Source organism: Pseudochaenichthys georgianus, chromosome 20 (genome assembly GCF_902827115.2).
Source record: "Pseudochaenichthys georgianus chromosome 20, fPseGeo1.2, whole genome shotgun sequence".
In the NCBI taxonomy this organism is placed as follows: Eukaryota; Metazoa; Chordata; class Actinopteri; order Perciformes; family Channichthyidae; genus Pseudochaenichthys; species Pseudochaenichthys georgianus.
In genome coordinates, this window is record NC_047522.1 from 2208261 (window position 1) to 2229104 (window position 20844).

Below are 20844 nucleotides of genomic sequence, written 5' to 3' on the forward strand. Positions count from 1 at the left end.
ACCGGCAGATAGATTAAAAGAAAATCGCGGACCGGTTGTCAATTGTAACTGATTTGAATATTTACTCACCAGCAGGTAGCAACAGAGGCTAATTGTATGCAACAGCCTGAACAAATACTAGAACAATATGCATCCAAAACATATTAACAACGTTTAAAAAAGAACCGGTGTCGTTTTTTGTTTTTTCGGAAAAACGGAAAACCAAAAAACCAACGTTATTCAGTTTTAAACCAAAACGGGAAAACAGATAAATCAACGTTTTGGTTTTGTTTGTATGATTTACGGATAATCCAGTGAATGCTGGGAAAACGAGGAGAAGGTGCATTATGAAGGAGGTGTGTGTGTGCGTGCGTGCGTGTGTGTGTGTGTGTGTGTGTGACTGGCATTTGTTTTCATAAGATATTATGATAGTGACGTTCGTTCCGGTGCACGTCCGACAGCATTTAGCATTACATCGAGATTAAGATTAAACTAATTTATTTTGGGAACACCCGCATATAGGCTACCTATGGAGTTAGCCAGATGTGTGTAAATTACTGTTCATGGTCATTTGAAAACAAATGCCTGTGTCGGACAGACACAAACACAGAGCTGAGCACACACACACACACACACACACACACACACACACACACACACACACACACACACACACACACACACACACACACACACACACACACACACACACACACACACACACACCCCCTCCCACACACACACACACACACACACACACACACACACACACACACACACACACGCACGCACGCACGCACGCACGCACGCACGCACACACACACACACACACACACACACACACACACACACACACACACACACACACACACACACACACACACACACACACACACACACACACCTCTAAGCACATCAAACTGCCTTATTATTGATTATTACGCCTTATTATTCGTTTTATGAAGGAGATGTCCAGTCACCAGGGTGTGTGTATGTGTGTGTGTGTGTGTGTGTGTGTGTGTTTGTGTGTGTGTGTCAGAGATGATTTAGGCAAAACACATTTTTTTCTCTAAAATATGACTTAGGCCATTAGTTTAAGAAGGTGACGGTATGTTAAAATGTATAATTTGATATATTTGTATATTATAATCCTTTGTTGATAGTGTTGTATCATTTATTTGAACCAGCCGTGTGGAATTGACGGCATAGACGACCGCAGCTGTTTTGTGATTACGAGACATTATAGCCGACGGCAGCTGCTGGTGATTGTGTGTGAGAAGGAAAAAGAAGAACAGAGCAACGTAGTTTTTTGACCTGTGCAAATATGTGTTTGTAATTGATACCTTTTGTTTTAAGTAAAGACAAACTATCCTGAGACGTATTTTGTCCGAGTCAAGCTTATTGCTACCTGTGAATGGATATTTGGATTAGACGGAACTATAGGAGGAATGTAGCAACCATAAGGCTGAGGTTGTCTACCTGCACATGCATGTTTATACCCCAAGGGGGCAGATCACCTTATGGTTCATGATTGTTTTATTCTGGACATGAACAGAAGAAGTGTTTCTGTGTGTTGTGCTTTGAGATCGTTTGAGATGCTGACATCTTGCACATGTGCCTTGTGGAAGTTAATAAATGAACGTTTTCTACACCTATAATGCCCTTGCGGTCTGAGTTATGTTACATAAACATTTAAAAATGTAAATATCAAATGAGAAAAAGTTTAATTTGCAAATTATTTGTCACAAAATCCTTTCTAAATTATAGTACATTATTCAAAAATATTTAGTCAATAAAGGTTTATAGCCTAAAATAGTTGCCAAAAAAAGGCATATAACTTGGCCGGCTTAGTCAGTGTGTAATCTTTCAAGCACTACAAGATTCAGAGTTTAAAGTACAATTCTTGGCCATTGATTGTGTTATTTCTCCAAACACATACAGTTAAAATGCCTGTTCTTGAAGCCTTAAAATGGTGCAGGAAAAGGACTTTACAGTCAAGAGAAGAGAAAAAGGGAATGAAAACTGTTATAATGGGTGATGTAACATTAATGACAGACATAATATGAGGTCCTTGGCACTCAGACTCTAGAGTCGTCATTTTGTGATCATGGGGCATCAGGACAATATCATATGGAGTCAGACACTGGAAGTGTGCTGGAGGCGTTGACTGGGACTGCAGCAGCTCATCCAGTAATCAGTGACCCGGCCGACTGTAAAAATAAACATATTTATAACTAGTTTAGGGAGTTTGAGAGGTAATTAAAATAGCTAAGGGTGATGATCTGACTTGAAGTGTGTGTTTTGCTGCAGCGGGAGGAGCTGCAGGTGAGCAGAGCTGCGTGTCTCCGTCCTGTCAGATTAGACTTCACTCGCGAGAGAAAGATAAATAATCTGAATTCAGGGTGCAGTTTACTTTGACGTGGGGGTGAGTAGCAGAGGTGGGGAGAGGCGGGGCTATTGCCTCATCATTATTGCTGTAGATGTTGCACAAACAACTGTAGCATGGTCAATAGCGTCCGGAGCACGATAGCAACTCTGCGATCCGCCATTGTTGTTGTTGTTGGTGGCGAAACACTTCAGCACTGGCGCGGGGTAAGCGGAGGTGAGCAGAAGAGGTGGGGAGAGGCGGGGCTATTGCGCAATCACTATCAGTGATCTGAAAATGTCCGTATAGGGCGCACACACGGAGCCGTTTGACCCCCCAGAGAGTTGCGTATGCCTTTCTATCCACCTTGGGACCCGTTGTCGTTTCCTCAGTCGTCTAGTGCCATATTCGGTCGTCCTCGTGTGGCCGAACGGTCTATATGACACTAAACAGTAACGCAAACGACCGAATTCGTCCTCGTGGGGCCGCAGCCTAAAAGACAGCAGCTTCATAAGAGGCCAACCAGAGTGACAGGGTGTGTCACTTTGCTGAAGGATATTTGGGACCAGTTATCCAGGATAGTCTCTAAATACTTTCCAAGGGGTAAAAATGCTGCTGCCGGAGTACTGACTGGAAGTATTGCTGATATCATAGTATACCATCCTCTTAAAATACTCTGTCCAATAATATCAGTCTCAGGAAGAAAGTTTTTTTAACGCTTATTAAAAATAGCAGAAAAACATGCATTCTTACTCATGAGGGGACCTTGACAGAGGATTATTGGGAAAGTACACAGTAAGTACTTCATTGTACTTGTGGGGGTAGTTTCACTAGTACTGAGTCCAACAGGATCAATCTCATGAATAACTAATGGAAACAAAAAATAATTCCCTCATCAAACTTAGCAGAAGTGGCTTGATTTTGTTCTCAGCAGGGGACTTTGACAAAGTATTTCTCAATACATACACAGTAAAAGTACTTCAATGTATTGTTAGTAGTAGGCTAACTAATACAAAGTCAACCATTATCAATTTCATTAAGAAGTAATGGTAACATTTTATTTTTATCATTCATCAAAGATAGCAGAAACACATGCATTATGTAGGCTACTATGGAGGGGACTCTGACAGAGGATTACTCACAAAGTACACAGTAAAAGTACTTTATTTTGGTAGAAGTCAAACTAGTACCGAGTCCAGTGTCAGTTTAATTACAATTGAAGATTGCTCCTTCCTGGTTTGATTAATAAAGTCCTATGCAGAGCTTTATTATATGTGATTACTTGCAAAGAGGCCCACAATAGAACTTTGTTTGTGTATTTAGCTAATCTAGTATTACATTAACCCTTTAATCTGTCTGTAGGGCTGTTTAAAAAAAAACTAGCCCCTGTGTAATTCCTGGAGATCTAATTGTATGCCTGTTAATCATGTGTGTAATATAATTTGCAAAATTGATTTGACATTCATGATTCTAAAGATTTGAAACGTTGACGTTTCTAGGAAGAATCTTAACACTGAAACAATATATTTTTTTCTGGCTTTAAGTTTATTTCAACAAACACTCATGGGGGGGGGGGGGGGGGGGTGAGCCCTGAAGGAGGGTCAGGATTGCTCTTTAGTATGCAGCAGCAGGAAAGGAAACCGTCTCAGGTGTAGCTTTGTGATGTTGCAGATCACAGTGAGGGGGGGGAGTCAGCAGGGGGTCCTCAGACTGCGGGACACTCTGCTGTAACAACACAGGATGAGGACAATGAGTATAGGTGAGGAAACGTTAAATGACTTTTTATGAAAGTGCTGTTTTCTGCATTACCGATCTGTGGCAGGATGACGGTGTTGTCGGGCAGGACTCCAGCTTCCAGAGCGAGCTGGGTGAACTTCTGCTGCACCACCTCACTGGACTCAATAGTGCGGCCTGCAAACACACAGAGTTAATTTCACCTTCACCAAATCACACAGCTATTCCATCACACAGTGTGTCTCTCTTCACTCACTGTAGACTACGATGGAGGCCTCAGACACTTCCTCCTTCGTCTTGCTGGTGAGCATCAGGGCGTAGTCGTCGTACACAACTTCAACAATGGTCATGACTTTGTCTGATGAGAGCAGAAATAGAAAGGTCAGGCTGTTGAATCGCTACGTCAAATGTGTGTGTGTGTGTGTGTGTGTGTGTTGTGCTCTACTCACCCTGGCTGTGGAAGGTGAAGCGACCAGGAGTCTCTGTTTTCTGAGCGGTGGGATTTGCTCTGAAGCAGGAACCGTCGTCTCTAAAATATTGAAGAAGAGGTTTGTTTTAGAATTGTTGATTTGATGATCAATCATATTATATAATACAAACATTTCAGAGAATATTCCCCATAAATACCTGCTTTTCTGATTATACAGTATATTGGGGTTTTTGGACCAACAAAGCAATACAACTTAATAATTATATGCAGTAAGTGTCAGCCCATGTCAGTTTATTTTTCCTTTTTCCCCAGGAGAATCCTTATATTGATTTAAAGTATAATTGCATAGAGATCACTCACTTCAAGTTGGCATAGGTGAGGTCCATGTCCCCTCCTTCAGTCAGCACAATTACAGCTGTCCCAGTCTTCATTCCTGCCTTTTTGTTCACAAACCACTTAGCGTTGTTGGCTAATGCGACAGTGTACCACTTGCCTGACATCTAAAATAAAAACAGAAGGGGTCAATAAAGACTTATACATTCAAATCTATCAATGCAAAGTAGGTGAGAGGTTATCTGAACAGCAGCACATTGAATAATTTCATTTAAACTCTTAAAACCTCATGCAATAAACATGTTACACAACCACAGTTACTGCAGGATTAACCAGCTTTATTTGTTTGTGGAATATCAGCAGAATCTAATCCGTCTCTTACCTTCTGCAGGTCGAAGTCTGCGGCCGGTGTGATGTCAGCGCAGACGGTCAGCGCACACATCAGGGCGACCAGCATCATCAGTGTGTTCTTCATGGCTGCTCCTTTGTGTTCTGGGCTTCAGCAGTAAGAAGAGTTCATGAATGTAAGGTAAAATAGTAGGGGTGCAGGCTCCTTATATCCTGCATAGACCTGTTCCCTCCTCCTCCTGTCTCCTCCTCCTGCTAGCCTCTTGCAAAAACGTTTTGGCATGCAAATCACTGCCGTTACACAACTGGTGGATGGAAGAGGGGGAGGTGAGGAGGGGAGAATGAGGGAGGTCAAGAAAGAAAAGAGAGGGTGGTTACATAATAGGGTCCTTAACACCCTTCCCTTTTCCCTCCTCCATCACAAATGCTCGTTCATGCCTATCAACAGCTGTTTGGTGAGAGTGTGAATTTCTTCACCATATGGCGCATTCATCTACACTTTAGCACAAACATGGAAGGAGAAGTCACATCAACTGTAAGAGCCTGTTAAGTCCACTTCAAGTAAAGTATGAAATAAGAACTTTCTGGGTATTATAAACCAACTTTAGAGGGTTCTCTTGCAGGATATGGTATTGCCAGCTGCTCTAAGGGAGTCATTTTTCCACACTCACAACAACGTCATACAGACATTTATAAAGCAGCGACTGTATTCGCCATGACATAGACAGTCTGTGGTTTGTACATGTTTAACTTTTGTCCAGTTTCTGAACAGATATGAGGAGCTGTGAGCTGTGAGTGTGTGCTAACGGCTGATGTGTTGGGACCATAGAGAACCGCAGTGACGCGTCGTAAAACCCGGAAGTAAAGTTCTTCCGGTTCCTTTGTGAAAAACGCAATGCAAATTCTCCATAGGATTTTGGAAAACAGTTATACTGTCTGGGCCCCTGTCCCCACACACCCCTTTGTAGTCTAATCCTTTGATGTGAGGTGTTATAACAGGAAGGTGTGATATAAGCCTCTGATGTTAATCTAGGTGTTGATTAAGGAAGTCTCTTTGAAGTTATGCTGTCTGGCCCCTGTCCCCTCAGAGTTGACTAATCTAATTAGCCTTTGATGTTTGCCCTTTGATGTGAGGTGTTATAACAGGCAGGTGTGATTTCACACTGGTGTGTTATAAGCCTTTGATGTTAATCTAGGTTTCTCTTTGAAGTTATACGTGAGACTGTCTACCCGCCCCCTCCCAGCCCAGGCCTCTCCCCCTTTTCTCCACCCCTTCCTGTGGCTATGACGCCAGCAGATAGTGGGGGATGGAATAAGGTGAAAATAGAAATACGCTCAAACTAAATAAAAAGACAGTCGATGGACATTATACTGGTGAAAAAGACTCTCACTTTTGCAGAGGACTCCGCCTCCCACTCAACATAACAAGTCACACCCTCCTCACCAGATCATTTAAAACTAAGGACCCCTCAAAGAAAAGCATTGTGTTTTCTACCTATGTAAAAAGAGTGTCGAGGCTGTCTTACGAAAATGTGTTATCTCTGTATCAAGAAAAATACCAACGGTGTGAGAGACGTCATAAAGACACTCATTTTAACCACAGTGTTTGTTCTCTACAAATGTTTAAAGATTGTTACAAAATGTAAAAAAAATAAAAATAAAAAGGTATGGAGACAAAATTAATTCAGGTGACTGTCTTTATTAGGAAAACAAAAATATAATACAGATGGTTTAGGGGGTAAAATGTAACCATCTTGGACTTAATATTCTAACAAAATACTTTATCTGAATACATTCAGATAAACGCACTTTTTTGAAATGATGTATTTATTATTTCAGTGGAACAATCCAGTTTTTGTTAACATCAATGCTTTTTTCTCTTTTCTTGTGTTACTAAGATACTTTTAGACACACTTTGGCGTATGCAACACTTAACAACTGGTAGATTATGAAGTACTTTGTAAGGAATCTGCTTTCTTTTAATGGCAGGTTTAAAAAAAAGTTTTTTTCTTTTCTGATAACCTTACATATTTTAGTTATTTTCTGCTACCAAGATACTTTAAGATACACCTTGATGTACGCAACACTTACAGATGTAGCGCTTCGTTTCAGACGCCTACCCGTGCGGGTCCGTGATCGGCACGGGGTGGGCCCCTGCTGAAAAGTAAAACCCCCCGCAGGACTTGAAACGCCCCCTTGATAAATACATTTAATTATGAAACCAGCTGCAATGGATCATGGAACCACCAGGGGGAGCCGTGAAAAGCTGCCACACTGAAACTCATGTGAAATAAACAGCTGATCTACAGGTATCTGATATAGCGGATATTTGTTAAGATCCATATGTCACGGATAGGATCATATTCTGTGCTAAGTAAGAGACATGTAATCATTTACTAAACATCACCATGTTTTTATTTAACAAAATAATGTTTAATTCACGTTAGCGTAAGTACAAAACCATCGCTATGTTTTTAGATCAGGAAATGCATCCAGGTTCAAATAAACGATGTTCGATCGTCAACCTCGCGATCATTTAATGTATCTATGTTCGCGAGTTGAAATGAATGCACTAAATTTAATCCACGTGAGTTTACAACAACAACAATAATCGCTTTGTTTTTATATCACATCCGACCGGAGGAAAATGCAGCGGCTCTCACTACCGATCATCCTAATCCCACGGACAAACAATAATATGTACAGTGTTTACTGTATTATTAGTGTCTAATATTACTGCTATAATAATCACACATTGAGTTGTTGAAATCAGACCGTCGTTTTTTTTAAACGTTCTGAATGAAACGTCAGCTCTCAGGTGATCAGCTGTGTGTTTACACAATAAAATATGCATAGTAATTTAATACCTTCCAACACACATTGTAAGAACAGTTCTGTTTCATATGAGTGTTGAGAGCTGTATCCACAAATCTACTAATGTTGCCCTCAGTACACCAGATTGATGCATTTAACTTCAATTTAAATAAAAACATCTTCTGTTGTAACAACAATAACATTATAAATAGTAACATAGCATGGTATTGCACATTTACTGTAGCTTTGAGTGTTACTGGCCTGATATTTTTTTATTACATGAATGAAGGTGACTGAGGCTTTTTAATATAGACTTTTCAGTGTCCCACATTAGGAAAACAGATTGTCTGGGACAACTTGGCACTAAGAGTACTAATATGTCTACCATTTCTTTTATGAGTTTAATATCCGCATGTTCTCTTTTGGTTTGATTAGGACACATCCTGGGGATTTCAGAATGTTACTGGATTTTGATTTATTGTATCGGCTTCATGTCGCAATATATTCCCGAAGTCTGAAATGCAAAAATGTTCCACATTAGGGCAATTCACCCTACATTTAATCATTTTGTTTATTTTTAACGAAATAAATGTGGTTTAATCCATCATGAAATTCATGTAGGCTATTTACTTAGTACATATCTGACATTAACGATTAACACACTGTTCATACTGCTCACAGGCTGATATCTAGTGTATTCATACCCCTCACTGTTTATTCATCATTCAATTCATTATATATTTTATTCTGTAGATTGTGAACATTACTTTTCACTTTACTGCTTGTTGCACCTGGTTAGAAGCTAAACTGCATTTCGTTGTCTCAGTACCTGTAATCTGTGCAATAACAATAAAGTTGAATCTAATCTTGAGCAGGAACTAATGTAGGCTATTTACTTAGTACATATCTGACATTAACGATTAAACACGTTTGTGCATTCTTTATGAATGCAAACCGAGTCATTTTGTTTATTTTCAATGAAATAAATGTGATTTAATCCACATAATTTACTGTGTTAATTGTTTACTGTACAGTAGTATTGTTTAACTTGAAGGTGCCTGATGTGAACATTTCCAGAATGTATTGTCTTCACTTTTTAAATGCCTCTGTGATGTGCTGCAGACCATACCGTTCACCAGCCCAACCCCCCATGTTTCCGATGTATGTTGGGGACCCTTTGTTTAAAACTAATTGGCCATCGGAATGTGTGGAGTCACATTCCACAGCTCTCCCCCCCCCCCCCTCCTGTGAGTTAGAAACGTAAAATGCATTTTGACAGACACTTGGGGGAAATATGCTGCATTTTGAATGTCCGATAGTCCACCATTAACACCTTAGTCCGTCTCGTCTCATCAACGAAAACTAAATATACATGACATACTTTGTTTTAGTAGATTTTGCATGAGAGCAAAAGGAGAATATCTGTGTGTAAGAGTGAAAATGTATGTATGTAAAATGAGAATATATGTGTGTAAGAGTGAAAATATGCTGCATTTTGAATGTCCGATAGTCCACCATTTCCACTGGAAATATCAAACATTTAATAAAAGTGAAAAACAATGAACAAGACTTAACGTATTCATCATAATTAATTATATTTATTTCGTTTGGATGTAGGATTTTTGACTTTGTTTAGAGCAGTGATCTTCTACTATATGAACATTTTGGACCCAAAATCACAAAAAAACGTAAAAACAGATTTTGAAAATGATTTTATTTTTTATAACACAAACATACACAACGAAACTATTTAAAAGCTGGAAATATATACATGGGATGTGACTATAATAATGTGAAAGTTTGATTGAGGTAGCATGGGATTTCATTCTGATAAGGCAAAAGTGTTATTATAAATATAATACAAATATATATATATACACATTATGTACAACAATCTGTTTTTTCTGTCTTTATCTGTGCCAAGCGGTTTCTGTCAACTACGACACAGAGGGCAACATCACAGATTCCTCCTCCTCCATGTCAAAAAACAAGCTTAAAGCTTGACTCACGTTCAGAGTTCTCTTCATCATAGTTGAGTCATCAAAACTCTAAATCTATCTAACTATATCTAAATTCTCAATGTTTGTCTGTCACTTTACTTCAATCGCAGTCTCCCACAGCCTCTCTTCGTCTCCCGCCGCCTGTCTTCGTATATCTTTGTCTCTTTCCATTTCCCACCATCTCTCTTTGGTTCCCGCCGTCCCTCTTCGGTTCCCGCCGTCCCTCTTCGTCTCTTTTCGTATCACTCCGTTTACCTGATTACCTCACCCCCTCCCTGGGAAATACATCCTGTTGAGCAGAATCTACAGTTTCCAGTATTTTCCGTTTCGTAAAATGATAAAATACGGCAAAGATATTAAAATATGTGCTTCCATTATTGATACTTCTGAAATATATCTGTATTAACTTTATATCATCGTATGTCCGTGTTTGTTGGGTCTTTTTGCATGAAACAAAGACTGGCATATAGTTTCAAGCCAGTACTTTCGACGGAAATACACATATACATCCTGTTGAGCAGGATCCACAGTTTCCAGTATTTTCCGTTTCGTAAAATGATCAAATACGGCGAAGATATTCAAATATGTGCTTCCATATTTCATACTTCTGAAATATATCTGTATTAACTTTATATCATCGTATCTCCGTGTTTACTGGGTCTTTTTGCATGAAACAAAGACTGGCATATAGTTTCAAGCCAGTACTTTCGACAGAAACACACGGCAATGTTGTCCGTACTGTTGTTTTTATGCGGCACCGGCTTGAACAGGTCATGTGATCTGATCACGCCGGCGTGACGGTCGACTCCAAAGGGTTAATATTAAATACATATAAGTATTTTTACAACTTGTATTTAGAAATACTGAAATTATTGATGCATACATGTGTTCATCCATTCAATGGGGCATCTGCTATAATGGGGTTAATGTATGATATTACTTAATAATACAATACATTATAATATATGATATGATAATTACATTTTAGTTTTATTCATTTCTTATTTCATAGTTTCTCATTATTATTATTTTTATCGCTCATCTTATTTTTGATTTTATTAATCTGTGTGAATCTGTGCTGTCCTGTTTTTCACTCTCACCCTGTTGCTGTTTGAACTACTGAATTTCCCCACGGAATTAATAAAGGTCCATCTTATCTTATCTTAATGTATAAGTTGATTTACTTCAATCTACTGTACAATATTACAAGAAATATACTGCATAAAGCAAACTATATACTTTATTTGATCTAAAATATTGATGTTTCTACAACACCCATTGTGTATTTTGTGAATGAAGCGCCATGTAATGTAATCCTGTAATTGAACAAATGGGGAAATTGGGCAACGCCCTCTAGCAATTTGGCAACACCCCCAGCCACTGGCATCCGCTGGGATTTTGACTGGGACACACCCATTTGAGTCTGATCTGGAGTGCTATATCTGTAACAAAGTATACATATGAAGTACTTGGTAAGGAAGGGGTTTTTCTTTAAGGGGTGCAAAACTTTAGAAATGGGTAAACTATTCATTAATTTGTAATGAATTGAGTTTTCTTTCTTTTGATTTTCAACATACTATTTGTACACAATGACTTTTCCATATTTCTGACACACTATACTTTTTGACTTTTTCCGTAAAATCTTGACAAACTATTACTTATTCTTAAATTTGACCTATTGCTGCTTGGTTGGAGATGATAGATGAAAAAGCTAAAACGCTTAAAGAACTTTTTTAAAAACTCTCAATTCTATAAATGACACTCAGCAAATCATCTAAAACAAAGGACCCCACTAAGACGACCGTTGTAAACTAGCCATGGATCTGAGAAAAACCAAGACTCCCCCCGCGAGTTGCAGCCTGGAACAGACTCCTGGACTACCATCATCACCACCATTTTGGACACCCAAATCTTTTAGTACTACTGCTGCTGATTTTGCTCCTTGGGCCAAGACGTCTCTGTTTATGGACACAGTGAAATCGGTGTTGGTTGATATTATGGAGAGGGTGATACATCGGTACAGAGAAGAAATCTGCAACGGGTGCCGAGTCAGTCACCCCGGCCAGAGGCAACACGATTTTCTGAATGACATGCCCGATTTTTTCTTCAGAAACAATTACAACGCGTGAATGAAAAGACTCTGGCTCACCGACTTCATTACTGAGATCGACCAGACTCTTATTGATAAGGACATTTTCACGGATGATTGGAGGATCCAAGGCGCTTCGGAGGCTTTACTTCACAATCTCAAAGATTGCAGACGCCTCAAGGAGAGACTTGAAAAGATCCATGCCGAGGTGGACGGAGAAGAAGAAGACTAATAACCAGCAGTTGACTGAAGCCAGGGATTTGTCTGATACATTGACTTTGTTTTTCTTTAAAGTAAAATAAAAATGGGAAACTACTATACAAAACTCTCTGTATATATATAGATCAGAATGTAGTCAATTCCCTTTTAATAAGTGTGGTGATGGGGACGATTGAAAACAGAACGAGTAGTGACCCCTGTGTAAAAAGAATGGCTGAAGTTTGTAAACTGGAAGACATTTTGGATATCGTTCGTTCTGGCAGTACTATTCCGGGTCATTGGGAAACGATTGTAAACGAAACATTTAAAGTGGTCCTGGAATCTTCATTTTCCGAAACATTCTGTAACATTACCTCAGAAATGAAACAAACATCAAAAGTGTATCATGTGCTCTCATTGTATGCTCTGTTTGTAGATGTAATGCATCTTTGTGTCGAAAACAGCATACACATGAATATTTTGACTGAAGTGAAAAAACTCCATCAGGATATCTCCAGTAATCTGGGGAATTCTAAGCTGGAGACAGTCCTGGGGATGTTACAATCAGTATAACTATTGATTTTGTGTGTTAAAAAATAAAAATGTAAATAGGACATTTTTAAAAAATAAAAAAAGTGTTTTTTTACATTTAAAAACGGTTGTCTTCATTATAGCAAGGGGAGCGTGTCTGATAAATGTGTATTACAGTCCTTCACATGCACTGTTGTCTTCATTATGACAAGGGGAGGATAACAGGGAAGATGTAGGATAAATGTGTATTGAAACGTGCGTATTATACACCCACAGAAACGCAGAAACACAGAAACGTAGAAACGCAGAAACACAGAAACACATAAACGCAGAAACGCAGAAACGCAGAAACACAGAAAACACTAGTATGGTTTTTGTGTTTTCAGTGTTTTCTGTGTGTCTGTACACACAACGCACAACTCATTTAAAACAAACCCTGAATCAAATTTAGAGAGGACCATTAGGAGTCAGATGGTTGACGAAATCTACTAAAACAAAGTACTTCATTATCTACTTTTCAGCTTTTATACACAAAAGTGTATATTTCAGTAACTTTCTAAGAGAATTTAAGCATACATCTGTCAAATGTTCAAAACAGCCTTGTTTCACTGAAATAGCCTCAAAATCACAAACTGTCATTAAGAGTTAGAATCCTAATTAAATCTACTAAAACAAAGTACTTCATGGTAGTGGTCAGCTTTTAAACACACAAGTGTATCTTTCAGTAACTTTCTGAGATAATTAGGCATAAATCTGTCAAATGTTCAAAACAGCCTTGTTTCACTGAAATAGCCTCAAAATCACAAACTGCAATTAAGAGTCAGATGCTTGACGAAATCTACTGACACAGAGTACTTTCATGGTAGTGGTCAGCTTTTCAACACAAAAGTGTATATTTTCAGTATCTTTTTGAGAGAATTAAGCATAAATCTGTCAAATATTCACAACAGCCTTGTTTCATTGAAATAGCGTCAACATCACAAACTGGCTGAAACTGTACAGTGAATTAGAGAAATTACAGCACAAAGTTTTCTACTACGACACAGATAGTATAATCTATGTGACAAGACAGGGGGGAGACTCCACTGCCCTAGGGGGTTTATCTGGGGGGTCCCTAAAAGTTATGCTTACCTGACCAAAAATCAAAAAAAGGTTGTGATGCGTTTGTGTAATCCCTTTCACATGCATCTTTTTTGATTTTTGGTCACTGTACAGTTTCAGCCAGTTTGTGATTTTGACGCTATTTCAATTAAACAAGGCTGTTTTGAACATTTGACAGATTTATGCTAAATTCTCTCAAAAAAGTTACCGAAAGATACACTTTTCTTTTTAAGGCGAGACACGGCAGGCAAAAACATCGTTTTTCAAGTACTGGTCAATTTTGAGATGTTGTGCTATTTTGATTCTATAACATGTTTTCTTTCAGGCTTTTGGAAGGAAAACGTACAAAATACACATTTAAGTGTTTATTTGACTATAGTTTGTCTATTTGCGTCTGTAGATTTCTCCTAAATTCACCAAAAGTTCTAACGTAACATAAAGTACCGCAACCGCTGTGTGCACCATGTCAACAGAGGTATCGCTGGAAAGCTCCGTCTCTCCTGCACAATCTCATCGGATCCAAATATGGTCATTTCCTTTGTATCAGCAACCAATCGTGAAAGCATAAAGGGGTCTTAAACCAAGAAATGAAATCTCATTGGCTGGTGTCAATTTCTGACAACGTGATTCGTTCAGATGCATCACGTGGTGTGCTAAAACACTTCCTGGTTAGCTTTCCGCTAGAAATTGAAATCTCAAAATGGCAAAAGAACGGCGAAAAAAACGTTCACAGAGAAGACAACAACAATTGTCACTTGCACGAAGCAAGGTTATACAAAAAACAAATGACCCCGAACATGAAATGCCTTCACGGAGTGCGTCGATGTGCAAGCTATCATCCAAAGAACAGGAGGGTTTAGCTAGCGCCTCACTGCAATCTTTAAGGGTCGTTTTCTCAAAATGAGTTTTTTCTCCTACTCTGAGTTTGAAATGTCAACTTCAGTAGCACGTAGAGACACCAAACCTTCCAGTTATATTCCTATCAATATTATGAAGGCTTTTACAGATGGGTTTGTTCATATATCATTCATAGCCTGAATTATACAACATTGTATACCTAAAAACCTGGCGAAAATTGATATTTTAGGGCTGTTGACAGTATTTTCTGATTAAATGGAGTGATAAAAAGAGATATCCAATATCCCTTCAGTAAAAGCCTTAGATACTAATATAACTACAAAATGAAACAAGAATTTCGAACCTGGCTTTATCCAAAGTTCATATTTCTATTCCTGAAATGTGTTAAAATATGTGCATATTTAATGAGATAATGGATAATTTGCATATTGAAACATGCTATTTCAGAAACCTTGTAATACAAAAAACAATTGCCTTATTGTAAGTAATTAATTGGAGAAATGTCTAGCTGATACCTTTAAGTTAAACAAATTACCCTATTCACCTGGGGTTTCTCGCCTTAAAAAGCTGACCACTACCATGAAAGTACTCTGTTTTATCAGATTTTGTCAAGCATCTGACTCTTAATGGCAGTTTGTGATTTTGAGGCTATTTCAGTGAAACAAGGCTGTTTTGAACATTTGACAGATTTATGCTTAATTCTCTCAAAAAGATACTGAAAGATATACTTGTATGTTTAAAAGCTGACCACTACCATGAAAGTACTCTGTTTTATTAGATTTCGTCAAGCATCTGACTCTTAATGGCAGTTTGTCATTTTGAGGCTATTTCAGTGAAACAAGGCTGTTTTGAACATTTGACAGATTTATGCTTAATTCTCTCAAAAAGATACTGAAAGATATACTTTTGTATTTAAAAATCAGAAAAGTAGATAATGAAGTACTGTGTCAGTATATTTCCTTAATAATCTGACTCTTAATGGCAGTTTGTGATTTTGAGGCTATTTCAGTGAAACAAGGCTGTTTTGAACATTTGACAGATTTATGCTTAATTCTCTCAAAAAGATACTGAAAGATATACTTTTATGTTTAAAAGCTGACCACTACCATGAAAGTACTCTGTTTTATTATATTTCGTCAAGCATCTGACTCTTAATGGCAGTTTGCCATTTTGAGGCTATTTCAGTGAAACAAGGCTATTTTGAACATTTGACAGATTTATGCTTAATTCTCTCAAAAAGATACTGAAAGATATACTTTTGTATTTAAAAAGCAGAAAAGTAGATAATGAAGTACTTTGTGTCAGTATATTTCCTTAAGAATCTGACTCTTAATGGCAGTTTGTGATTGTGAGGCTATTTCAGTGAAACAAGGCTGTTTTGAACATTTGACAGATTTATACTTAATTCTCTCAAAAAGTTACGGAAGGATACACTTTTGTGTTTAAAAGCTTACCACTACCATGAAAGTACTCTGTTTTAGTATATTTCGTCAAGAATCTGACTCTAATGGCACATTTCCACTGCAGCGGGGTAACCCTGTTTAAGCGTCCCTAAGTGTCCTCGCTCAGGCCTCGGGCTGCCTCGCTGGCCGTCCGAGGCCGTGGCGCATTTCAATTACAGTTTAGGACCTGGGGTAGCAACGCAGTGTAGGTGGGGAGATCGGCTTTTTAGCGGGCTTTTTGGGCGGAGCGACGCTGGGTAAAACTGCAGTGGCGTCATCTTCAATGCGACACAACTCACAAAACACACACAACAATGGAGGATGTGGAAGCGATCGTTTACTTGTTTCTTGTGAAATCCATGGTGCTGACATGCTGTGCTCTGCATAACCTCTGCGAGAGTCATGGAGAGGACTATGATGATGGGTGGAATGCACCAGCAGCAGCAGAGCCTGGGGTAGCAGTGGCTCAAGGTGCAGAGGAGGAGGGCACTGACATCAGAGAAGGTTTGATGCGCTACCTGAATACCTAAATATGCATTGTATTGTATTCATTGTATTGAACATAAATAAGTCTTTTTTTTTCATATACATGTGTTTGTAAAATGTTTTAAACAAATGTTGTTATCTGAATTGAATATTTAGTAAATATTTGAATTTCAAGCACCAGTAAAGGCCCTGTCACACTGTCCCGAAATTGACACCCGATGGACACACGAATATGGAATTGTGAATTTCGCACGAAGATGGCCCCGAACCACACACGAAGGCAACATTTACATTACATTTAAGACATACAACTGCAATGAAAGTACCAAAAACAATTATGTTACAGTACTATGATACTGTACTGATATCTTCAGACTTTGTTCTTTACTTTATCCGTCTTTATATGTAGAAAATATTACGTTTTCTCCGAAATGTTGTTTCCATAACAACAACAATTTCCTGTCAACTATCCTTCAAAATAATATATTATATCCTTTTTAGTTTCACAGAACACAAATTGGGTTATTTACATAATATATTTACATGATTTTGTTGTGCAATAAAACAACCCGATGGACACACGATAAAGGAAATGTTCAAATTCGGCTGTGATCGTAGCAACATCGGGCCATTCGTGAGGGCATCTTAAGCCATCTTATGACCGCTGGCGGAGTTTCTCAGGCTCCGGCAGCAACTTCGTGAGCGGAGGCAAAATCTTTGGCATGCCAAACAATTGCCGAAGGACCTTGCGAAGGTTCATTTTCGTGTTGAATTCGTGTGTCAATTTTGCCCTTCGTAAGGCCATCGTGAGGGCATCTTGTTATCCTCGGTGCCATCGGGCATTCGCCCCGATCAGAGTGAGGGCGAATGCACCGATGATAACACGAAGATGACACGATTTGACAAGATGCCCTCACGAGTGCCTTACGAAGTTGCCGCTCACGAAGTTGCTGCCGGAGCCTGAGAAACTCCACCGGCGGTCATACGATGGCTTAGATGCCCTCACGAATGGCCCGATGTTGCTACGATCACAGCCGAATTTGAACATTTCCTTTATCGTGTGTCCATCGGGTGTCAATTTCGGGACAGTGTGACAGGGCCTTAAGTACTGCCCCATAATAAGAACATTTGAGATTATATCAGATCATGAAAAGAAAAATGTTCTAATAAATTAAGCGAATATCAAAGCTAACTATAAACATAAATACTAAAGTGTAAAACACAGCAAAACTATATTCATAAATGCAAGTGTAAAATAGTGTGGACAATTGTAAACATGGATGGAGGCTAAAGTATCCACAACATAAAATATATAAAATATAACCTCAATCTTTCTTCTAGACATGTTAAAAGCTTGCTTGAATAGGTTATAGGTTTCTTCTTTTGTTCTCTCGTCTTTGAAATAAATAAGGAATGTGTTGTTTGAGTCTAGTAGAACGAGGGTATTACAATTGAGCAATTTCTACCACATGTATTATGTATTTATCATGTATTCTTAATAATATTACAAAATAAACATGTAATAATGTTTTAGAGGAGGACCTCAAGCTAGCAGACTCAATTTCTTGCTTTAAATCTCTTAAAACTAACTTATCTTATGGGCTTTTTCCTAACTTATGGTGTTTGTTATTGCTTTTATAAATTCATGTATGTTTATATCTTCTCTAAATCAAGATTATGTATCTGTTGGGTGCAATTCATTATCAACAAGAGATAAGATAAGTCAAAGAAGTACTTTATTGATGGCAGTATACAAATACAAAACAAATGTTGCATCAAAAAGGCATGCCATTAAACAATACAAATAAAAAATGTAAAACTGTATTGCAGCCAGCATAAATATACATGGCATTGTAAAAATAAATATAAAATTAACATTTTAAAGAAAATAAATAAACAAGGAAGTACAAATGTTGCATTTAAAAATCAACTAGATAAAAAATATATAATATGTACGATAACTATTAAGGTTATTTGAAGTATCACGGAAGAGACGGGCGACATCGGCTGCCCAGTCCTCCTAGCAACTCGCCAAGAGTGCGCAGGAAGGCTAGGTTGAAGGTCTCTGCTTGAACGGCCTCCTCCCTTCTCAAGACAGCCTCCTCCCTTCTCAAGGCCGCATCCAACTCCCATCTCCGCTCAGCAGACGCTTTGGCCCAGTCCAAGTGCCGTTCCTGCTGGGCCATGTGCTGTTCATGGTGCCGTTCCTGCTGGGCCAGATCCTCTGTTCCTCGTTTCCTCTTGCCTAGGTGACAATAAGATAATAATTAGCAATAAGGAAAAAACACTGGACAGGTACAGGTCACACAAGGATATAAGAATAACATGTATAAACAGAACAACAGTAAGGTGAACTAAAGAAAGTTCTGGCCCTAGATGTTTACAATGATTGTGAAAGTGAATTACATTATTGTCAGCCTGTTGATAATGAATATAAATATATGTATATGATAGGATGTCACACACAACTGTACTAGCTGCTTACGAGCTAAGACTTTACTTGTAACAGAGTATTTCCACACAGTGGTATAGCTTATTTTAATTACTGATGATGGATGATCCAAGGTTTAAAAAAACAAAACACAATTCCAGTCGTTTTGCCATTTCTATTTCTTACCTAGAACCACACGCTGCGGCGTCGTGATGGCACTCGGCGTTGGTGGTTGAGTTGGTGTCGGTTCTTCGGCTGGTGTCTGTGGTCGAGCTGGGGTCCGTTCTGGATTCGATGACGATGTTGTGGACGGAACACTGCCATCACCCGTTGTTCGGGAATGTTCCTCCTCACTAGTCCCGATGTAATCATCTAGAACAGCAAAATGACTTGTTAATTCCAGAAACTACTGCAGCACAATACTAAATAGCAACAACAACTATAGAAAAGAAAAACTGAACGTAAACAATGGCACATATGGTGTTAGCAAACAATAGCTCTAGCTAAGGCTATCTGCCTTAGCTAGCTATGTAGCTCTTCGGGGCTCCATAAAAGCATGGGTTGTCGAACATTAATGTAAGGATAAAATAGACTTCTTTGTTAGAAGTGAGCGTACCTTGCAGGGACTCCAGTAAAGCCGTTGCAGAGTCCAGGCGTCTCTCCCTCCCAACGTTGGCCGGTCTATGGCCGTAAATATGGTCCGACAAGTCGAACCACTTCCATTGTTTCCTACCCGCACCACTCGTGTTATTGTTGTCCTTTACTTGGCGATATTCACTATTCATCTTTTTGAGTTTTTCCCTACACTGCAGGAAAGTCCTCGAAAATCCGCGTTCGGACATCTGTAAAGAGACATCCTGGAACACTTTCACATTTCTAGTTGTTCCGTCGAGCTCCCGCTGGATTTTATCATCCCCAATGAGATTTAGGAACGTCGTCACCTCCTCGGTCGACCACGGTGTGCTTTTCTTAGACGTTGCCATTTTTGTAGCTCCTCCGTTTACAAAAATGCTGTTTATAAAAATGCTGTTTATAAAAATGCTGCAAGCTTGCTTCTAGATATATATGCGACGCTAGGGATTATCTCGCGCGCGATCTTGTGATAATTCTCTCTGACCAATCAGCATTCGAGAGTGTTGACGTTACTAGTTCAGCCCTGGCACGATAGAACCACGATTTTATGGGGCCGGAAAAAGAGGGAGAAAGTACCGGCTAGCCGGTGCTAGGCTATATGGAAAGGCCACCAAAAACTGGCCTGGCCACTTGAGGACGGTTAAGGACGCTTAAACGGCGCTAACCGCTGCAGTGGAAATGAGCCATTAATGGCAGTTTGTGATTTTGAGGCTATTTCAGTGAAACAAGGCTGTTTTGAACATTTGACTGATTTATGCTTAATTCTCTCAGAAAGTTACCGAAATATACACTTTTGTGTTTAAAAGCTGACCACTACCATGAAAGTACTCTGTGTCAGTAGATTTCGTCAAGCATCTGACTCTTAATGGCAGTTTGTGATTTTGAGGCTATTTCAGTGAAACAAGGCTGTTTTGACCATTTTAAAGATGTATGTCTAATTATCTCAGAAAGTGACTGAAAGATACACTTTTGTGTTTAAAAGCTGACCACTACCATGAAGTACTTTGTTTTAGTAGATTTAATTAGGATTCTGACTCTTAATGGCAGTTTGTGATGTTGAGGCTATTTCAGT

At 38.9% G+C, this 20844-nt stretch overlaps 1 protein-coding gene across 1 annotated transcript; it reads right to left on the bottom strand.

The window, feature by feature from the left end:
* Positions 1 to 3927: 3927 nt before the first annotated feature.
* LOC117465841 (lipocalin-like) lies at positions 3928 to 5459 on the bottom strand. The gene is made up of 6 exons (XM_034108891.2): positions 5224 to 5459; positions 4869 to 5008; positions 4528 to 4607; positions 4335 to 4436; positions 4154 to 4255; positions 3928 to 4069 (listed from the first exon to the last, which is right to left on the bottom strand). Exons 1-6 carry the CDS (start codon positions 5314 to 5316, stop codon positions 4050 to 4052), a joined length of 537 nt encoding a protein of 178 aa, XP_033964782.1. The 5' UTR covers positions 5317 to 5459; the 3' UTR covers positions 3928 to 4049.
* Positions 5460 to 20844: the final 15385 nt, after the last annotated feature.